Source organism: Erythrolamprus reginae, chromosome 6 (assembly GCF_031021105.1).
Source record: "Erythrolamprus reginae isolate rEryReg1 chromosome 6, rEryReg1.hap1, whole genome shotgun sequence".
Taxonomy (NCBI): Eukaryota; Metazoa; Chordata; class Lepidosauria; order Squamata; family Dipsadidae; genus Erythrolamprus; species Erythrolamprus reginae.
Genome location: NC_091955.1, coordinates 46,817,974 through 46,837,919, shown reverse-complemented (window position 1 = coordinate 46,837,919; position 19,946 = coordinate 46,817,974). Strand labels below are relative to the sequence as shown.

Here is a 19,946-nt window from a genome sequence, read left to right as displayed (position 1 = left end):
ATGTCTTGACAGCGCTTGCTTGGTTGTATTTGTCAGACAGAACCTGGACATTAAACCAACTCTCCCTAATCCCCGCCGTTTTCACATAATAAGCCACTTCAGTGAAAGGCAGGATTTCTGCCCGTTTAGATATTACAATTGGATAAAGGATTAAAATACTTATTTATTTTATTTCTATAATAGAAACTGTTGGATGAGGAACAAGAAGTATCAGAGTTACAGCTAAGACTACTGGCTCTTCAGTCTGCAAGTAAAAAATGGCAGCAGAAAGAGCAGCAAGTAATGAAAGAAAGCAAAGAAAAACTAACAAAAGCAAAAACCGCACAGCAAAGAGGCAAAATCAGTACAAAATCTCATTCTGCCAAAAAGCCAAGTACTGCAGGTAAAAAATTAACCCAGTAAACAGTGGTTTTCACAAGATACTTTATTGGTAGATTTTCTATGAGTTTTGGGGGGGGGGGGTTTGGAGAAAATATAGTTAAGTAATTTTCTTTTAAAGCTAAGCAGGCTCTAAGAAAACAGCAGACAAAGGTATGGAAGAAATTACAGCAGCAAAAGGAACAAGAAAGACATCAGAAGGAGGAAGAACAATGGAAACAGGATGAAGAGGAGGAAAGAAGAAAAAGGGAAGAGGAAATTAGAAAAATCCGTGATCTCTCAAATCAAGAAGAACAGTATAATAGATTCATGAAGCTGGTTGGTGGAAAGATGAGGTCAAGAAGCAAGGTATTTACTAGCATACATGCTACCTTTCTCCCCCCAAATCAATTTTATTACAATCCCCCCATGCAAACTACATATTTTATGAACAAAGTGTTGTCCAGACCATTATTTCATATACCTAATCCATTTTACATCATATCTCTATTTCTAATTTCAGCCGTAATATTCTCTTTCCCATTTATTTATCTTATTTTCTTCTTAATACGTAAACAAAATTATATTGCCCTAAATTCCTAATCTCTTATAATAACATCAATTGTCTTATTCCTCCATTACTAAATATATTTCTCAAATTTCCCATCCCATTTTTAAACATTTCAACTTCATCTCTTAATTTAAATTATTTTCAACATTATACCAAATTGCCATTTTACATTCCATCTGCTGTTCTGTTTTACTATGAGCAATGTATATCATCATATTCAAATCTTGTATAAAAACGCTTTAATTTGGTTGACTATCCATAATCAATGATAATACAATCACCTTAAATCTACTACTATAAACCTTATTTTCTTCTGTATCTTTTTTTCTGTATCTTTTTTCTCACTTTTAAATGTGTAATTCTACTCAAGCTTTCTCCTAATCTCTTCACACTATTTCCCTTTTTAGGTTTAGGTTTAGGTTTATTGGATTTATATGCCGCCCCTCTCCGCAAACTCGGGGCGGCTTTTGATTGATTTTTTTGGGAGACTTCACCCCCACCCTCCCCAGTCTGCTTTTTTAATGCCACTGTAAATCCCAGTGAAACCATCTGTTTTTACTTTCAGTTCTTTTTTCTTCAAAGTTAGTTTCTTATTCCTCATTTATACTCTCTTTTTCCACCTTGTCTCCTAATTCCTGCTCTCTGTATTCCAAAAAAATTTCTGACTTATTACTTTTTATAGAATTTCACACATATTTTTAACACTTCGAGTAACTCCTCATACATCCAAAGCTCCATGAGATTTTTTATATATCACATTGAATTAAAAACTTAAAATTAAAGTCCATATAGTCTTTTTATTTTCAATTTCTAATGTCCAATTATTTTCCATAGATCAAAATCAAGCAATGTAAAGAAACAAGCAGTTCCCACAGTTTCCAAATTATCTTTTCCGGTGTACTTTCTTTGCTGTTTTCCACCAAGTATTGCAATGCTCTCTTTCTACTTCTTTCAAATGGCTTTCTCAAATCCACAATACTTTCAAATCTGCTGCTTGTCAAAACAGTCTAAAATACTTTAAATCCACATAGAAAATGCTTTCCCCCAAGTTATCTTTTATTTTATTGTTTAATTTCTCCAAATCCAGTTATAAAAACAGGGATTTTCTTGGGCTTTGATGGTTTAGCCTCCGCTTTATCCTCCCTCCATTGAACTTCCCAAATGCTGATTAGCTGCTAATTACAGCTCTGGGACATCTTTTAATATCCAAATTTAAAGTCCTTTAACCTGTGAGTTGGTCAATCACTCACCCAATTCTAGCACTCTGTTCAAACACCGCTCTTGCACCAAAAACTTAATCCAGTTGCCCCAGCTTCAGATCAGTCATTTTGAAATGGCTGCCATCCTCACTGCTGATCAGAAGAGCTGTCTCTGACCTTTGAGGAATTTGGCTTTTCCTCTTGGTCAGCCAAGGCACCTCTCCTCCTATCCTGTCCCTATAAGACAATTCTGGTCCGCAAAGTTAACAATAATGAAAAAAACCCAGTAATTGATAAAAGATTAATACAGAAGACTTCCAAATGGTGCATAAAAAAGGCCATGTTTCAAGATTTATGTTTTTTTGAATAAAGTCAGTGTGAGGCTCATGAATAATGGGTGAATGCTGATTCAGTTTGATAACATTGTAAATAAGAAACATTTTATGCACTAATATTTTAAGTGGGTACAATGCTTTGCAGTAAAAAACATTCTCAAAGCATTAAATATATTACCAAAAATAGTGTTACTACTTTATAAGTAATAGCATTTAGCATTAGCATTTAGAAACAGCATTTTCTTCTGAAGAAATATATCCTAAGTATATAATGCATAGGTATATTTAATATTTTTCAGTACTGCAAAGAATAGAAGCATTGAAATTGAAAGCTAGGATCACCTCTTCCTAGATTTATTCTAATTTTGTTTCTATCCACTATATATTTAATATGTATATGTAGTGTTTTGGATCTTTGTGATCCAATCTTTGTTTAGCAGGACCAGTGCAGGAGTTCTCTCCAAGCTCATGAAACATTTTGTACATTTCATAAGCAATCTATCAATCCCATTATCAATGAATAATATGGGCATACCATTGAAAAACTGCACTGGTTAATGCTGTCGGTATGGTTAACCACTCAGTTTTGAATCTACCAGATTTCACTTTTAACAGCTTGTCATGAGAATGTCATGCAGAAACCTGTCAGAAACTGAGGTAAATTGTTACTGAAAATTAGATAGATTATTTCAAAGTCTCCTCTTTGTTGACTAAGGTAGTTACTTTGTTAAAGAAGGGGACAGTATGTATCTCACGTGATAATTTGGCAAAGCTATGCTGATTTTTAACAATCATGACTTTGTCTTCAAGATACAAAAGGTCTTCTGTATTATCTAACAGTTTTTCAAGGCATTAGTGAGGCCATAATCCTATTAAAAATAGAAGCAGTGTGTACTTCTGCAAAGGTACTTGTTTGGACAGAAGGGCCACCTACTTGCCCTACCAGTCTACTAGAAGTACTTTTGCCTGAAGAAGCAGAGATTGGCAGAGTACAAGAGAGTAGATGAGGTTACTCAGAAAGATGCTTATTTCTAGGAAATGAATTATAAGTAGTCCTCAATTTGAATCAAAATTATGCTCAAAAGTTTGATCATGCACTGGGGTGACCATTTGACCAGACTCAATTTTATAACCACTTTTACAATGGTCATAAAGCAAACCATGTGGTTATTAAGGGAATACAGCATATCTAATGGATGTTACAAAAATACTGCAAATCATAGTTATGAGCTCTTTGGCAAAGAACTCTGCCCTGCATGGTGCTGAATCAATCTCACAGGAAGCTCTAGCTGAGTCCTGCACACAAGGGAGGAAGGGAATGAATCTTGTGTTGACAGGCTAAATCAGCCTTGTGAATGTCACCCTGGGAAAGAGTTTTCTCCTACCTTCCTTTGGCAGGCAGCACTTTTACATTATGAGTGGAAGGGGAACTCCTTCCCACTCAGCCTGCTTAGGGAAAAAGTTTCTTTCCATGCATGGAGCAAAAGAGCTGTTTGACAAAGGAAGGCAAGCTTAACAACCGCAATTGGAAGAGCTGGGATTGCAGTGGTTGCAGCAAAATGGTCATGTGAGCATCTCATTTAATGACATGATTGTTAAGTGAGAACCATCTATATAAAGTTATTGAGCAATCTAATTGCCTTCAGAAGTTTTGGTCTATGGCTGGGGTCCCCAAACTTGACAACTTTAAGACTTATGGATTTCAACTCCCAGAATTCTCCAGCTAGCATAGCTGGCTGAATAATTCTGGGAATTGAAGTCCACAAGTTTTAAAGTTGCCAAGTTTGAAGACATCTGATCTATGGTATCTGTAATCTCTGATTACCTGTCAATAAGTAAATCTTGTGGGATTTGTAAGCAAAAGTATGAGACGAAAATCAATTTGCATAGGACCATTATAGCTTCCCCCCCCCAAAGCAATTTATAATAAAGCAGGCAGTTTTTTGTTTTATTAGCAATCAAGAAGGCAAAACCATTTGATTGTTTGAAGTACATATGTGATTAATAAATATACTTTGTCTAGTCTTCAGATAAAGATTTGAGAAGGTCCCTAGATAAGCAATCTACTGAAAGTGCAGGAGGAATTTATCAGTATGATAATTATGATGAGGTTGCTATGGACACAGAAAGTGAAACCAACTCACCTGGTAAGTGCTAATTTTTGAAGATTATGCTTTAGTCCTAATAGTGCCTTTTTATATTTGCATTCTATATATAATTGATTGATATTAGTTCCTGCATGCAATGCTACTTAAATGTTTATTTAAATTCAAATGGAATGCCTCAACAATTTTGTACTTGCACCAAGTGCAAAACACAAAAATTATGATTAAGATAAAATAGGTTAGGAATGTCAAGCGAAGGTTAAAAAATGCTACAATGGTTTGTCATGATTTGTTTGGGAAGTTTTATGATTGTTGTGATAATATTTAAAGGGTTTTATATTTTTATTAATTGTTATGTTTTAACCATTTTATACTGTTTTTATTTTTGTTGTAAGCGTCCATGAATCCCTCGGGAGTGGGCGGCATACAAATCTAAATAAAATAGTACTATTGTATCACATTTTGATTCGTTGCTAAAAATATAAGTCTTTTTCTTTTTTTCCTAATAAATAATAAACATTCTGAACCCCATAAACTACTTAGGAATCATAATTGGATACATAAATTTGAAGAAAAAAAATCCTTAGTTTAACTTACCATGAAGTATTTTTATAAGAATATAATGATGGAAGTGTATAGTAAATGAAATAAAAAGTATTTTCATTCAAGATTCCAGCCTCTCCATCTTCACCCATTTGGTTTTAACTTTATTGGCAGTTTTATTTATTTTTTCATTGTTTTTTCCTCTGTTTGTTGTAGACAAGTTTGATACAGGTGTCAAACTTGATTTCACTGGGGGTCGCATTATGGTTGTGTTTGACATCAAGGGGCTGGGTTGAGCACAGCCAGAGTAAGCTTAGCCAGCATGGCATTACTTGTGTTGGGACACCATTGGTGGTCCAAGTACTCTGCCAGCAAAAATGGGCTCCTCAAACCCGTTTTCAGCCACAATGGCCTCCTGCAGTCCTCTGCCAGCGAAAATTGAGCTCAGGGAGGGGGCTCCGTGTGACCCCCCAAAAAACTTTGATCTTTGATGGCAGAGGGCTGCAGGAGGCTGTCACAGCCAAAAATGGAACCTGGGATGACTGCACTCGGCCTTCCTGTGGTCCATTTTCACTGGCAGAGGCACTGCAGGCCAGTCCTCTGCTGTTTCCAGGGCAGTCCCACGGGCCAAATCTAAGCACTCTATGGGCTGGATGTGGCCAGTTTCATACCCCTGTTGAGGACAATACATACTAAAATATATAACTATGCTATACAGTATACGTAAGGGAAGTTTGGTTATGAAAATAGCTTCTTAGTTTGAATGATGTGTTCAGATACTATTTTTTATATGGCACTGCTTGTGTTTCTCTTTCAATCCCTCAGTTTTATTCTGTCCAATCAATTTAAATTATGCTATGAACTACATTGTAGTTATTCTTTTTTCTAAAAAAATATTTTGTTCAAAAGTTAAAATGCAAACTTGCAAAAAACAACTAAACAGGACAAAAAGCAAAAATAATTCCAAAAAAATACACATATATTGTCTGTTCCAGATGAATATTGATAAATACCGTGTTTCCTTGAAAATAATTCAATTTCCCCATAATAAAGTCAATCAGGCTTTTAAATTCTTGCACTGAAATAACCCCCCCCTCCTCACACACACACACAAATAAACCTCCCCCAACTACTTTCTGGGGAAATGAATGGGGTATGCTGGGAGCTGCTCTTTTTGCTGCGGGCAATTATTTGGCTGAGAGAGAGAGAGAGCAAGCGAGAGACAACAGATGACCACTGTTAAGAAAATTAAATAAGACTGAGCCAGTCCCGCAGGAGCTGACAGCCAAACATTTAGGTGGGCGCAGCAACAGAAGAAGTTGGCGACCAAACCTCTTGGGCAGGGTGTGGAGAGTTCACATAAAACACAGCACCAGGACAAGGAACCTTTTGACTGCATGCAGCGTGCAAGAAATCTTTCTTCTAAACTCCAGCAGAGATGAATCTTCATGAGACTCATCGTGCCTCGGCAGCTTTTTGGAACGAAAGGGGAGAACGTTTTCTTGCATGCAGCCCAAAGATTTGGTTGATGGTTGCTGCCCTTGCCGCCCTGCAGGCCAAGCTCAGCTGCAGTCAGGGAGCACTGGCCCATGTCGGGCCAGCCGAGGTGCGTTTATCAGAGCTGCACTTGACCTGCGGGAGGAAGGGAGTACAGACATGCCGACGGGCACTCTGTCCAGTTAGTGCTCAGATGGCAGGACCATGGGGAGATTGGAGTGAGAGGAATTGGGTAAGGGGAGGCCTCCAATGACTGTTTGGGTTTGGAAGCTGCAAAGCTGGAGTTTGGGGGGAGGGAGAGAAATAAAGACTTTCTTTGCATGCAGCCAAAAGCAGAAGCAGCAGAAGTCTTTCTTTCTCTCCCAAAAATTCCAGCTCTGCAGCTTCCAAATCCCAGCCAGGGCAGTGGCCCCTCTGTGAGTGCGCTTCCCGCTCTATGGTGACGGCTGGAACTGGAACTAAACAGACCAGCTGAGACACACCATGGAGCTGTGAGATTCCAGTAAGAGATACATCTCGCGGTCCGCCCCGCCTCTTGCACCCAGAAAATAATAACCTCCTTGATAAGGCAGCCATATATGGGGAGTCAAAAAAAATATAACACCCTGTCTTATTTTGGGGAAAACATGGTATATTACAACATTAGTAGTTTCTCCCCTTGCCAAACAGATCTATAATATATCAGCTTCCACAAATCTGTTTATCCCCCAAAATTTGATCATCTATAGTATATAGTATATATTCTATACCATAAAAAGACACAGCTAACAGGCAACCCCACCAACGGAAACCCACTTCAGAACCCTCTGTTAGCAATCCATTGTATCTTACTAGCAGGCAGTTTGCAACAACTTCAATTTCAGCCTTAATCACTGTAGTCATTTCTCATAGATCTATGGTAACTCCATAGCATTTATTGTTCAAAAAGTGCATAAATTTTCTTAAGCAACTTCAATTCATCACTCCATTCTGTTATCTCTGAATTTTTGGATTGATAGGCCTTTTAACTTTTTCCACCAAATCTAATTTTTCAGCAAAGTTCCTTCTCCAACTCTATCAGCAGCAAATCAATTTCTGATCCATCCAATTACAAATCTAATACTGCTATTGCCTGCATAATGTCTTCTTTAGATTTATATAATTGTTATTGCTTTATTAAGCTTTTCATCCAAATTTTCAAAGAAAGTTTGGAGGTTAAAAAACATTTTTCCCCAATGCTTCCAAGGAAACTTAAGGTTTTCATTTTTAATGTAGTCCAAAAAAACAAACAAACCCCATAGGGAATTTCTCTCAAGAACAGTGCTTTACACAACAAGCTAACTGCAGGAGAGAGAGATTGAGGTAATTTTTCCCACAGCAGAAAATGAATAAGAGAGACAAAGAGAAAAGTTTCTTGCTTCCTTGAGGTAAATTTTTAAAAAGAACCAGTTTATTATTCATACAATAAATACAGTAAAATACAGTAAAACAGCAAAAGTTCTTGTGAAATACAAATTCCACTTTCATTATGGAAAAAGAAACCCTCAGGCCATCAACTTCCATGAAATGAAAGTGAAAGTGATTTATTTCAAAAACACTAGGAATTTTTTAAAAAATCACATAATCCAGCTAAGGTTAAGGATAGTTCAGCATTCAACTAGATGTTTAAGATTCAAAATATAAGTCAAAGGCAAAACCAAATTCATAAATTTATGTTAAAAGGAAGATGTCCTTAAACATCCAAACAGCTGAAAGAAAAGGTAGAGACTTTTTTTCTTTGCCTGTTCTTTTTATGAATTGCAACCAACCAGGTTTCTCTTTACAGGTAAGTAGTATGATCATCCAGGAGTCATCTGACGTCTTTCCCAGGTGCTACCATTTCAATCTAAGGACCAAAGAACTGGCTTTGGCGGCAAAATCAACTCTTCATCAGTAGGAGAAAAGTAGTCCCAGCCGCCCATTTTTGGAGGATCTCCACTATATTTTAGTGTTATGGAATAGATTTAAGATTGACTTTTAAAACTTCTTTTTGCTTGGTTGGTGCAGATAGATAGACAGACAGATAGTCTCTCTCTTCCCCCTACCCCCTCATGCACTTGGAAATGTAACTGAAGAATTACAGCATAAAGCTGAATAATGGATGTGTAAAAATAATCCTTAATTGAATCTTGGTATATTTCATCTTTTTATTCAATTAAAGTATGAGATAAGTTTAGAATTTAAATTGTGACATTTATTTTGGATAGTTATAATTTTCTTTCTTCACTTGAGTAAGCACTGTTAAGCAGCGATCCCCAACTTTTCCGGCTCCGTGGATTGGCAGCTGGAAAAGGGATAGTTTAATATATGCCCACTAATTTATACAATTGGAGCTTTGCACGCTTTCCCTTTGCTTGTGTGGCCTGGTACTGGGCCACACAAGCAAAGGGGGTTGGGGATCCCTGCTGTAAAGATATTCCTTTAAATAAATGGCAGTTTGTAGTAACAATAGATTTTTCTGATAAATATTTTCTAGCATCTTCTCCAGTACAGCCTCCTTATTTTGAATGTCCTGCTGGATATTTTTCTTCTGCTATTCAACAAATCTCAGTGACCCTTACACCACAGATTTCAGTAAGTTATAATACAAGATGAAACTTTTGAAGTAGAAAAAATTGAGAATAAATTTTTATGCCTCCCACATGCAATTATGGAAGTTCTTTATAATTTTTTGTGGTATGTTCATTTTGGCCATGTTGAGAATACTTTTAAAGTATCTATTATAATAGGAGTTCTGAAACAGCTTTTCTGTTCTCTCCTTGTTTGAAAGCATTACTAATCATTGCTATTATATAATAAAGTTGTGCTAGTAAAGCTTGATAAAACTATGTACTGTAATAACTGTTTGACATTGGTTTTGTATTCACATACGCTAAGTGATCAGCATTCCAATTTGCAATACTTCAAGATCACTTCACTAAAATTTTATAAGAAAATGGCAGACATTTTGAAATATAATTCCCCTTTCACTTCCTTTATACATAAGATATTTTTAGACCAACTACTTCAAGGACTCAAATTGTCTAATAGTTGAAACAAAACGAATTAAAAAACATAGCAACTATAAAATGGCTTTATGCTTATCTGTGATATATATCTGTGAGTGATATATTTCAAAGTGTAAGGGCAGGTATGATTAAAAGGTTCTTTTGCTTAATGCAAGTTGGGAATACTTGGAAACTACACAGTGCACTATTGAGAATATCTGGGCACCAAACTGTGTAACCCTTAAAGGGGATACCATTTTAATATGAAATCAGAAGCAAATTTATAATCATTGCAGCCCCCAAACCCACCCCAATATCAGTGTATAGATTCTAGCTCTAGTTAGTGTATAGGACAACTTCTGAATCTTCAAAGATAACTCCATGAAGATGTGTTAAAGCAATTCCATCTATGAGGTGACAAGAACAGTACTGGATAATTTTGAGTAGCAATAACATGTATTTTTTTCTTTTAATTTGTTTTAGACTCTACAGTCAATTAACCAATTGTACATGGAGAGTCTTTCAACTTCCTCTCTGGAACCTCCACCCCCTCTTCCTCCTCTTCCACCTGAAGAACCCGAACAACCCCCAAAACCTCCATTTGCAGACGAAGAGGAAGAAGAAGAAATGTTACTGCGGGAAGAGCTACTTAAATCTTTAGCTAACAAAAGAGCTTTCAAACCAGAGGTATTTAATAGATTTTTAATACTGCCACTAGATGGCAGCCCTAGTATATTTTATGTAGAATGTATTTTGATATTTTGTTTTGTTTGGGGGAAAGTATTTTAGAAATCAGATAAGATGATGAGTTATTTAGAATTTTAAAGATTGTTCTGCATTTCCACTATTTACTAAAGATTTAAAATAATTCTGTTATAAACTCTAGTATAATCAAAGTGGGAGCTTTAGATTCAAATTGAGAATGGATCTATGGATAAAGATAACCAGTAAAGAAGAATATTTGTACCTCAGTTGAAATGAGGGGTCCTTGGTGCTCTCTGAGCTTGGTTGTTTTCTTGTATATATTTCCTTACCAAAACTAAATAATGTCATCAATGCTAGACTAGCTAGGAAGAAAAAGGATTAGTCTAGCATTGATGACGTTACCTAGATTGGTTAATGAAACAACCTGCAAGAAAACAACCAAGTTCAGAAAGCACCAAGGCTCCCTTAAGGACTAAGAAGAATGAAATTCAGCTTGCATTGTCCATCCTGGAAAGCAATCTGAAGTGGGATAATCATTGTAGTTTCAGATTTTACTATGTACTTATAACTTTTTTGTTGGAAAAGCCAGTGCATTTTTAAAAACAGTTGTTATGGTTCTTACATTGATTATGGTGAATATTTTGTGTGATGACGTGCTGATTAGGGGTGTTATGATAAAGAAGCCTTATTTCTTCAAAGAGTTCAAGGCTGTTGTAAATAGCCACCAAAATTTATTTGTTTAAAACAGTAGAATTTTTTTGCCCAACCCTTAAAGTTTGTAAGATAAATACAATTTTTGTACATCTTTGAATCCCATAAAGTGCTTTTTTAGAAAAAGTTGGATATTTGTTGAATCATATGCCTAATTGTTTGAAAAGACTTTATATTGAATCTAGCAGGATTGAGTAATTTTCTGAGTATCTGATTTTAGTCATATGGCAGACATTATCAAAGTTAATGGGTAATGAAAGGTTTATAAGTTTCCTACTTTTAAATAATTACACAATGCTTTACACATATTGATACACAGAGAAACCTATAATATATTTGAATAGTTTATTGGTTATAATTTCTTTTCTTTTCTTTTTTTTAAGGAAAATTCAAATAATAACAGCCCACCTTCACCACCTTTTTCCAATAATTCTCATTCTGTGCCAAGAAGCAATCTTTCAGCAGTCAGTATTAATACTGTGTGTCAACCTCGTATAAAGAACACAAAAATTATTAGAGTACCAAGGGCCCCCCGAACAGTCATTGCGGTAATAATTTTTTTTAAAAATTCTTCATAACTTATAAGTTGTCATATGAGTAAAGTGGCTAAAACTGAATATATTTTTCTGTCTTCAATTGATAATATAAGGAGGCTGAGGAAATTCTGATTTCAGACTTGTGTACAGTAAGAGTTAAAGTCCACATAAAGTCAACTGTAAAAAAGCTAGTGGTTAACATGCTCTTCTCTAACAAATTGAAGTTCAGGGTACATTTAAAAATCAAATAATACTAGATTTTGTTGGTATCTTCAATCAAAATTGTTATATTCTTTGACTGGTAATTTTATTTCTGCAGCTTCCGAAGCATAAGTCAGTTGTTGTTACATTGAATGATTCAGATGACAGTGAATCAGATGCAGAACAACCTAATTCTACTAGTAATGAATATGGAGGTCTGGAATCTATGATCAAAGAAGCTAGAAGAACTGTAGAGGTAAATGGATGAGTGCTGCCATGTATGCTGTAGGTTTCTTTGAAGAAAACTCATTTCTTACTCTGTGCGCTTGTCTTTCATTATAGGACAAATTTTATTAAAATAAATATTGTAAAATTCCTCTGAACCTGTAAGTAGAGCAAGCAATTTCAGAATTATCGTTTGGGAAAAAGTCATTGTGAAGTTCTGGTTCTGCTTTTGAAAAGCATTAAGTTTTAATAAACTATTTTAAAAGCCAGAATTGGCCATTTTTATGTATTTAGATTTTTTTCTATTTCACTATTTGTTTTGATGGTTCTGTGTTGTAGTTGGCTGGTTTTTATGATTCCATACTGGGAATGTGAAAATTCCTTGATGAGGAAAAAGGATCTTCTGGTTCATACATATATTTGGAGCAATTTTTAGAATTGTATCTTACAAACTTAAAGATCTATGAGATGTTCTGGCAATTGTCTGTTTGAAACAGTTTTGGAATTGGACCATTTCTTAGAGTGGCACATGCTGGAAAAAAAATTGACATGATAGAAGAGAATGAAGCATTTATAAAGTTTTTCAGAACTTACTTTTGGAAAGGAGCCCTGAAATATTATTGGACCATTCCTCAGTGTTATAGTTAGTGCTACCTTGCTGTCCACTTGTTTTTTAAATCCATATTCACAAGTATATTTGTTGAAAGTATAACTACTAGAATTCCCAGGATGCATGTCTGAGGGAAATTAAAAAACCCCAAAAAGCTATATTATATGAAAATGAATTCAAATTAACTTTGCTTCTGAACTTCTAATACTGTATTTAGGTTCTTTTCTTGCATTTCTTTGTTGCAGGCATCAAAACCCAAAGCACCTTTAAAGTCAGAAAAAGAAAATAATCCTGTGAGAACCCCTGAGGCTTTACCAGAAGATAAAAAAATAGAATATAGACTTCTAAAAGAAGAGATTGCCAGGTATATTTAGTATACTGTATGATAATGTATGTCTGTAAACTAAATAGAGTTGCCTCTGGTGAGATGGATAGCATACATGTGTAATAAATATAGGTAGGTAGGTGGGTGGATGGATGGATGGATGGATGGAGCTAGCAAATAAGCAAGCAAGCAGGCTGTAACAAATAAGAAAACAAATTATTGTTTAAAGTAATCTCCAAGTTATTGCCCTTCATGTTTGAGCAGATTCATTTGGTCATTTTAACTTAGTTTAAATTCTGCTAATTGGGTTTAGCTTATTTTTCAGAGATTGTTCTATTTTCTGGGGTTTTTTTCCTGATTTCTGGATTTTTGTAATTTGAAATATTTAAAATATTTAAAAAATGATTTTCCAATCTTTTTAGTCGGGAGAAGCAACGCTTGATAATAGCTGAACCTCTGAAGACAAGTTCATCCCCAGTAAACTCTGATGTTGAAATTGATGGAGTTGGTAGGATAGCCATGGTAACGAAGCAAGTTACAGATGCCGAGGCAAAACTCAAAAAGCACAAGTAAGTCTTTTCCCTGTGTTGTCATTTCTATAGATTGTGGTTTTATTGGAGAAAAGGCTTAAAGCTTTATATTTTGTTGGTTATTATGCTGTTTGTATCCTGTTTTTATTATTTTTATAAATAACTCAAGGCATTGAACCTCTCCAACATACCTTCCTTCTCCTCCTTTCTCCACCACAACAACAACCCTGTGAGGTGAATTGGGCTAAGAGAGAGTGACTGGCCCAAAGTCACCCAGCTGGCTAAAGTAGGATTGTACTTTACTCACAGTTCCACTTTCTACCCTGATCCCTTAAGCAGTAGTCAAAACTGGGTCTTTAATGTCCATCATCTGTCCTTGATAAATAATTGCTCATGATTACTTGTTTCTGGTTAATCTAAATACATTCTTTTTAATTTACCTTGCAATTTGCGACTTTCATATATTTTTCATCCTAATTGGAGTTGCAGAGGACTCTGGGATGTCTTCTTTGGAGGCTGCTCCAATGAGCAGTTATTAGGAAGTTGGGAGGTTCTTTCCTCCTTAATTTATTGGACTGCTAGTCTTGGCTGGTCTTTATACAAGACTTATTTAATTAATAGCAAGGAAAGAAATTGGAAAAGAAAAATGAGATTTTATTAACAGAAATTGGTGGTGTAGCCACAGCTGGTGAGATTCCTAATAGAAAGGAGGAAGAGCAGTGCAGCTGGAGTAAATGGTCAGTTGTCTACTCAGATGGAAATCTATACAAGAGTAATACTCTGTAAAATGCCATCTACTGATTTTACTAATATCTCTCTCTAATGAGAAAGGAGTTAAGTTTACTGCAACTTCTGGAAATAAGTTTGTTTATATGCACTGACTGCGTGTTTTGTTATTTTTAAATTAGAAAATATGTGACTCTTAACAATTTATGAGAAATTAAATATTCCAATTTCTAACAGCTGCTTTATAACAGAACAACTGTAGTGTTCACTAAACATTTCACTAAAATGTATCTTAAGTACTGTTTGACACTAAATATGCTTGACATGTTATGATCTGTATTATTAATTTATTGATATAATGAAAGCTGCTGAAAAGGTGAGGAATTATGTAAACACATTTGAGAGTTCTTTTCTATAACACGTAAAGAGTTAGTTTCATTATTCTCCACATATATTTTTTGTATTACAGTGATCCCCCGATCATTGCGAGGGTTCCGTTCCAGGACCCCTAGCAATGATCGGGTTTTCGCGAAGTAGCGCTGCGGAAGTAAAAACACCATCTGCGCATGCGCAGATGGTGTTTTTACTTCTGCAGCGCTAGCGAGGAGCCGAAGATTGGGGTTCCTGGGAAGGGGACTCAGCTGGGAAGCAGCGCTGGGGTTTCCCCACCGCCCACGCAAACTCCTCGCTGCCGCTCGCCCGCCCTTCGCCCGCCCACGCCGCTCGCTCGCGCCGCTTCCCAGCTGAGTCCTGAAGTCAATTCGCTTCAGGACTCAGCTGGGAAGCGGCGCGAGCGAACGGCGTGGGCGGGCGAAGGCCGGGCGGGCGGGCGCGCGGGCAGGCAGGCAGGCGGCGGACAAGCCGCTCACTCGCGCCGCTTCCCAGCTGAGTCCTGAAGCCAATTCGCTTCAGGACTCAGCTGGGAAGCGGCGCGAGCGAACGGCGTGGGCGGGCGAAGGGCGGGCGGGCGCGCGGGCAGGCAGGCGGCGGACAAGCCGTTCGCAAGCGGCGCGAGCGAACGGCGTGGGCGGGGCGAAGGGCGGGCGAGCAGCGGGCGCGCGGGCAGGCAGGCGGCGGACAAGACAAGCGGCGGGCGCGGCAGCAGCGAGGAGTTTGCGTGGGCGGTGGGGAAACTCCTCGCTGATGCCCGCCGCTCGCCCTCCCGCCAGCAAGAGGGGGAAGACCCAGGGAAGCCGCCCAGCAGCTGATCTGCCCGGCGCCATCTACGCATGCGTGCCCATAGGAAAAAGGGCGCGCATGCGCAGATGGTGTTTTTACTTCCGGGTTCAAAAATCGCCATATAGCCGTTTCGCAATGATCGGGATCGCAATACCCGGGGGATCACTGTATATATTTTGTGTTGGAGTTTATTTATAAATAAATGCTTGCATTGTTTTAAAAAATATTTCTAGTAATTAGGGTGTCCAGAAAACCTGGAAAACAAGGGAAATCAGGGAATTATTAGGGAATTTGGCGGTTTATGAAATATAAGGGAATTATCAGGGAATTCGTAAAAAAAACAATAAGTCTGGGAGAAAAAAACAATTAAGATGTTTAAAAGCCAGGGGAAAATGTAAAAAAAAAAAAAAAGGATCGCGCTGCTTGGCAGAATCAAGCAAAAATATGCATAACTGGCAACAACTTGCTTCCTCAGCTACAGATATTTCTCCATGGCTTAGCTGTTTGGTATGACATCATCTACGACTGTGCCTTAACTAGAACATAAGTTACAGGGAAATATCATGGAATTTCAAAATGCTTTCCCCCTGGACACCCTGTGTAATACCCCCCTCCAAAAAAACCCCCCCACTAGCTAAACTCTTAAAACCCCACTTGGTGGGAATTGTGATACATATATAATAAATGTATGTAAAGTCCAGTGCTGTAGATTTGTATATTCTTTCACAATCAACGTCTGCTAACTTGGATACAAATTTTAGACTACAGTGTTGATTCTGAATTTGGATGGCCAATACATTTAAATAAATATAACTACTATTTGGATTGCAATATATCAGTGTGCCATTTCTTTATAATTGTCTAAGATTTCCCTCCTTGATTTATTATTTTAAAATATTATACTTTTGTTAAACATAATCTGCTAATTAGAATAAAGTGTATCATAAATCATGAAAATATGTGATAGACCAGCTGCTTTTGATGGTGGTTCTGATAATATAGATTTTTATATAGAATGTAACTGTTATCTTTAGACTTCTCTTGATGAAGGATGAATCTGTGTTAAAACATCTTCTGCAGCAAGAGGCAAAGAAGAAAGAATCTGTTCGTCTTGCTGAAAGCAAAATTGCTAAACTTAATGAGCAGCTGCAAGCAACGGAAAAAGTACTAAATGCTAATAAAATATTTTTAAAAAAACTTCAAGAACAAGTAAGTATGTAAAAAGGGCCATGTTGCTCATCTTATTAGATATGTTTAAGAGTCTTTAAAATTTAATGTAAACATTTTGTTTTGTATATAGAATTTATTGAAAAATGTTTAAATGCTTCAGATTCACAGAGTACAGCAACGAGTAACAGTTAAGAAAGCATTGGCATTAAAATATGGAGAAGAACTTGCTCGAGCCAAAGCCCTGGCTAGCAAAGAAATCGGAAAACGAAAACTTGAACATAGCCATTTTGGAGTAAGTTCAATAACTTCAAATGTAAGAACTATTGTTCTGAAATAGTCATTACTGTTCTAGGCTGGAAGTCAGAAAACAAGATGAAATATGAATGAAAATTAACTTACAAATATAATTAGAAAATATAAAGTTTAGATGTAAGTGAAAAACTGACAGGAATGTTGTAATGTGAATATAGGCTAGTGTGAGTCCATAAACCCCTCAACTTTTCTTTAATTTTTAAGGAGAATTTGAGCTTATTTTGCAGTTTGTTGCAAAATAAGATTGTTGTCTGTTTCTATAATGTGCCTTAAAAATACAGAAGGCTACTACTATCCTTAGAACTGAGACAAGAACTGAGGAGATAATTCTAGTATCAAAACATGTTCCAGACCCAGTACAGCTCAAGAATTTGCAGGAACAGAGCTGTTTGGTGCTCAGAATACAGCAGGTAGAGGGGCCCAAAAAGCATTTGTCTGCTGTCCCTGCCTGGATAGATCTAAATAAAAACAAGGGAACTTGTAGTAAGTCAATTAATGTTGGAGGTTTGTAGTAAGCAAAATGCTACTTTCCCCCTTCGCCTATTTATCTTCCCTCCAACATCTTCATAGATAATGAACTTGGGTCTATGCTTACTAGCCATTTGGTACATGAACTGAAAACCTGACAGGCTCAAGTTGCAAAACTGTGGATCATTTTAAATATGTAGAATGGTTGAGTTGAACTTTTGTAAATATGCCAAAAAGTTGCACTTTTCTGCTGAAGATATAAATTCTTCCTAAAGATAATAATGATGAAGTTAGTCAAATGTTGTGTTTCTAATTTATCTTGCCCATAATTGAGTTTGTGAGAGAGATCTCTGCTTCTTTGCAGCCAAACAAAACATTGAGACTGGAGAAATCACCTTCATCAAGTCCAAAGAAGCATTCTGCAGAGTTGATTGCACAGGAGAAAAAAAGGCTGCAACAATTGCAACATGAGTATGCCCTTAAAATTCAGCAACTAAAAGAGGCCCATGCATATCAGAGTAAGGATCAAGCTATTGTCCCTTCTGTAGAAGAAGAATCTGAATTTTCACTACCTCAGCCTTCCCTTCATGATCTTACACAAGACAAATTGAGTTTGGATATTGAAGAGAATTTTTTTGATGATGAAATTTCATCCAATTGTAGTAGAGAACGAAGAAGGTCTTTCAGAGAATCAAATTCTTTTACTAAACCTAATTTTAAACATGTGGACACTCCTAAGCAAGAAGCTGCAAACAAACTTTCTAAAAAGACATTAGAACAACCAGAGCTATTTTTGGGGCTGAATATTGATGAACTAAAAAATCTTTATGTGAAAGCTGATGGTTTGAAAGAAGTTTTGGAAAAAAATGCACCATTCATTATTTCTGTTGAAGAAAAGGCTTGTGGTCAAGTAAGTTATATATTAAATAATAGAAAACTGATGCTTTCCACTTATTGTTAATGCTTAGAATAGAAGTTAGGCTAGTATTCATTAGCCTGTCTTACTTGTTTACAGTACTATCGTTCTAAAAAAAGTAGGAAGATTATAATCTTAGTTCCAATGCATTATTTTTTTAATTACTATGTTGTGAATCTTCATATAGTGTTTCAATTTATACACACATATACTCTTTCCTAGGAAATAACAGTGGATATAGATCAATTCACAGCTCCTAATAAACAAACAGAAGGAAAGCCATACCCATTTGGACCATATCATAGTCCTCTTCTTGTTTTTAAATCTTACAGGTATGAACATGGATTTGTTAAAATTGTTTGCCACCAATGGGATACTGCTGTTGTTCTAGAATTTACATGGGAATGTATAATATAATCAGAAAATGTCCTATTGTCAAAGGAGGTGTAAATATGTGTTGTCTTAGCAGCAACTGGGTTATACTGAATAATAATAACAACACCACCACCAAACAAATGGTTATCCAACATCTTCTCAAAAACTTTTACTGTTGGAGTATTCACAACTTCTGGAGGCAAGCTGTTCCACCAATTAATTGTTCTAACTGTCAGGAAATTTCTCCGTAGTTCTAAGTTGCTTCTCCTTGTTTAGTTTCCACCCATTGCTTCTTGTTTTTCTCTCAGGTGCTTTGGAGAATATAGTTTGATTTCCTCTTCTTTGTGCCAATCCCTGAGATATATTGGAACACCGATAGCATGTCTCCCCTAGTCCTTCATTAAACTAGACATGCCCAGTTCCTGCAACCGTTCTTCATATGTTTTCACCTTCAGTCCCCTAATCATCTTTGTTGCTCTTCTCTGCACTCTTTCTAGAGTCTCAACATCCTTTTTGGATGTAACTCAAGTGCATTGTTAGTACAGGGATAGGGGAAGGACTAGAGCAAAAATTACAGGTAGTCCTCAATTTACAGCTGCGAGGGAGCCTGCCAATTACAGTCATAAAAGTGATTCATGTGAACAACTCTATGAGCCACAATGGCACAGTGGTTAGAATTCAGTACTGCAGGCTACTTCTGCTGACTGCCGGCTGCCTGAATTTGGCAGTTCAAATCTCACCAGGCTCAAGGTTGACTCAGCCTTCCATCCTTCTAAGGTGGGTAAAATGAGGACCCAAATTGTTGGGGGCAATATGCTGACTGTGTAAAACTGCTTAGAGAGGGCATTGTGTAACAGTATATAAGTGTAAGTGCTATTGCTATTGCTATTTTGTGACACTTTTTTTTGTAGTGGTTTGAAAACAAATGTAGCAATCATGAAGCAAATACCACCATTGTAAAATGAATGCCATGGTCAGAAAGCAAACTCATTGCTATTGGGAGGTTTTATTGAAACCCAGAATGGAACTAAATACTGGGATTTTTTGGAGGGGGGGGGGAGATGGTCATTTGACTGCAGGATGCTGCAAACAACTGGGAGCTCTGATGTAGCTTCAAATTGAAGGTCAATGAAGGACTACCTGTATTTATTTAAAATACCTTCTATTCTGATGGTGGAAATAAGGTTTATAAGAATTGGTTCACAAATGCACCTTCAAAAGTTGAGACATGCAGATATGCTGAGCTCCTTGTAATGGTCTATTCTAAAATCAGTGGGAGATGAACATATTTTAAACAGAGGGGATATATTTGCTGTCTTGAGTTAGCCAAAACTAAGTAGTGTGA

The 19,946-nt window shown here is 36.7% G+C and overlaps 1 protein-coding gene across 3 annotated transcripts in view; it reads left to right on the top strand.

The window, feature by feature from the left end:
• Positions 1 to 19,946, top strand: part of ZFC3H1 (zinc finger C3H1-type containing) — a 53,731-nt gene that overhangs the window by 12,034 nt on the left and 21,751 nt on the right. For all 3 annotated transcript variants that reach the window (XR_011559484.1, XM_070755698.1, XM_070755699.1), the window contains exons 4-16: positions 184 to 382; positions 500 to 726; positions 4,486 to 4,609; positions 9,102 to 9,199; positions 10,096 to 10,299; positions 11,412 to 11,576; positions 11,884 to 12,021; positions 12,846 to 12,964; positions 13,348 to 13,494; positions 16,395 to 16,569; positions 16,691 to 16,822; positions 17,675 to 18,220; positions 18,449 to 18,558. Coding sequence is in view for 2 of the 3 variants with exons in the window: in XM_070755698.1 (XP_070611799.1) it covers positions 184 to 382; positions 500 to 726; positions 4,486 to 4,609; positions 9,102 to 9,199; positions 10,096 to 10,299; positions 11,412 to 11,576; positions 11,884 to 12,021; positions 12,846 to 12,964; positions 13,348 to 13,494; positions 16,395 to 16,569; positions 16,691 to 16,822; positions 17,675 to 18,220; positions 18,449 to 18,558 (2,384 nt within the window). In the remaining variant the exon portion in view is untranslated. The remainder of the gene's footprint in view (positions 1 to 183; positions 383 to 499; positions 727 to 4,485; positions 4,610 to 9,101; positions 9,200 to 10,095; positions 10,300 to 11,411; positions 11,577 to 11,883; positions 12,022 to 12,845; positions 12,965 to 13,347; positions 13,495 to 16,394; positions 16,570 to 16,690; positions 16,823 to 17,674; positions 18,221 to 18,448; positions 18,559 to 19,946) is intronic.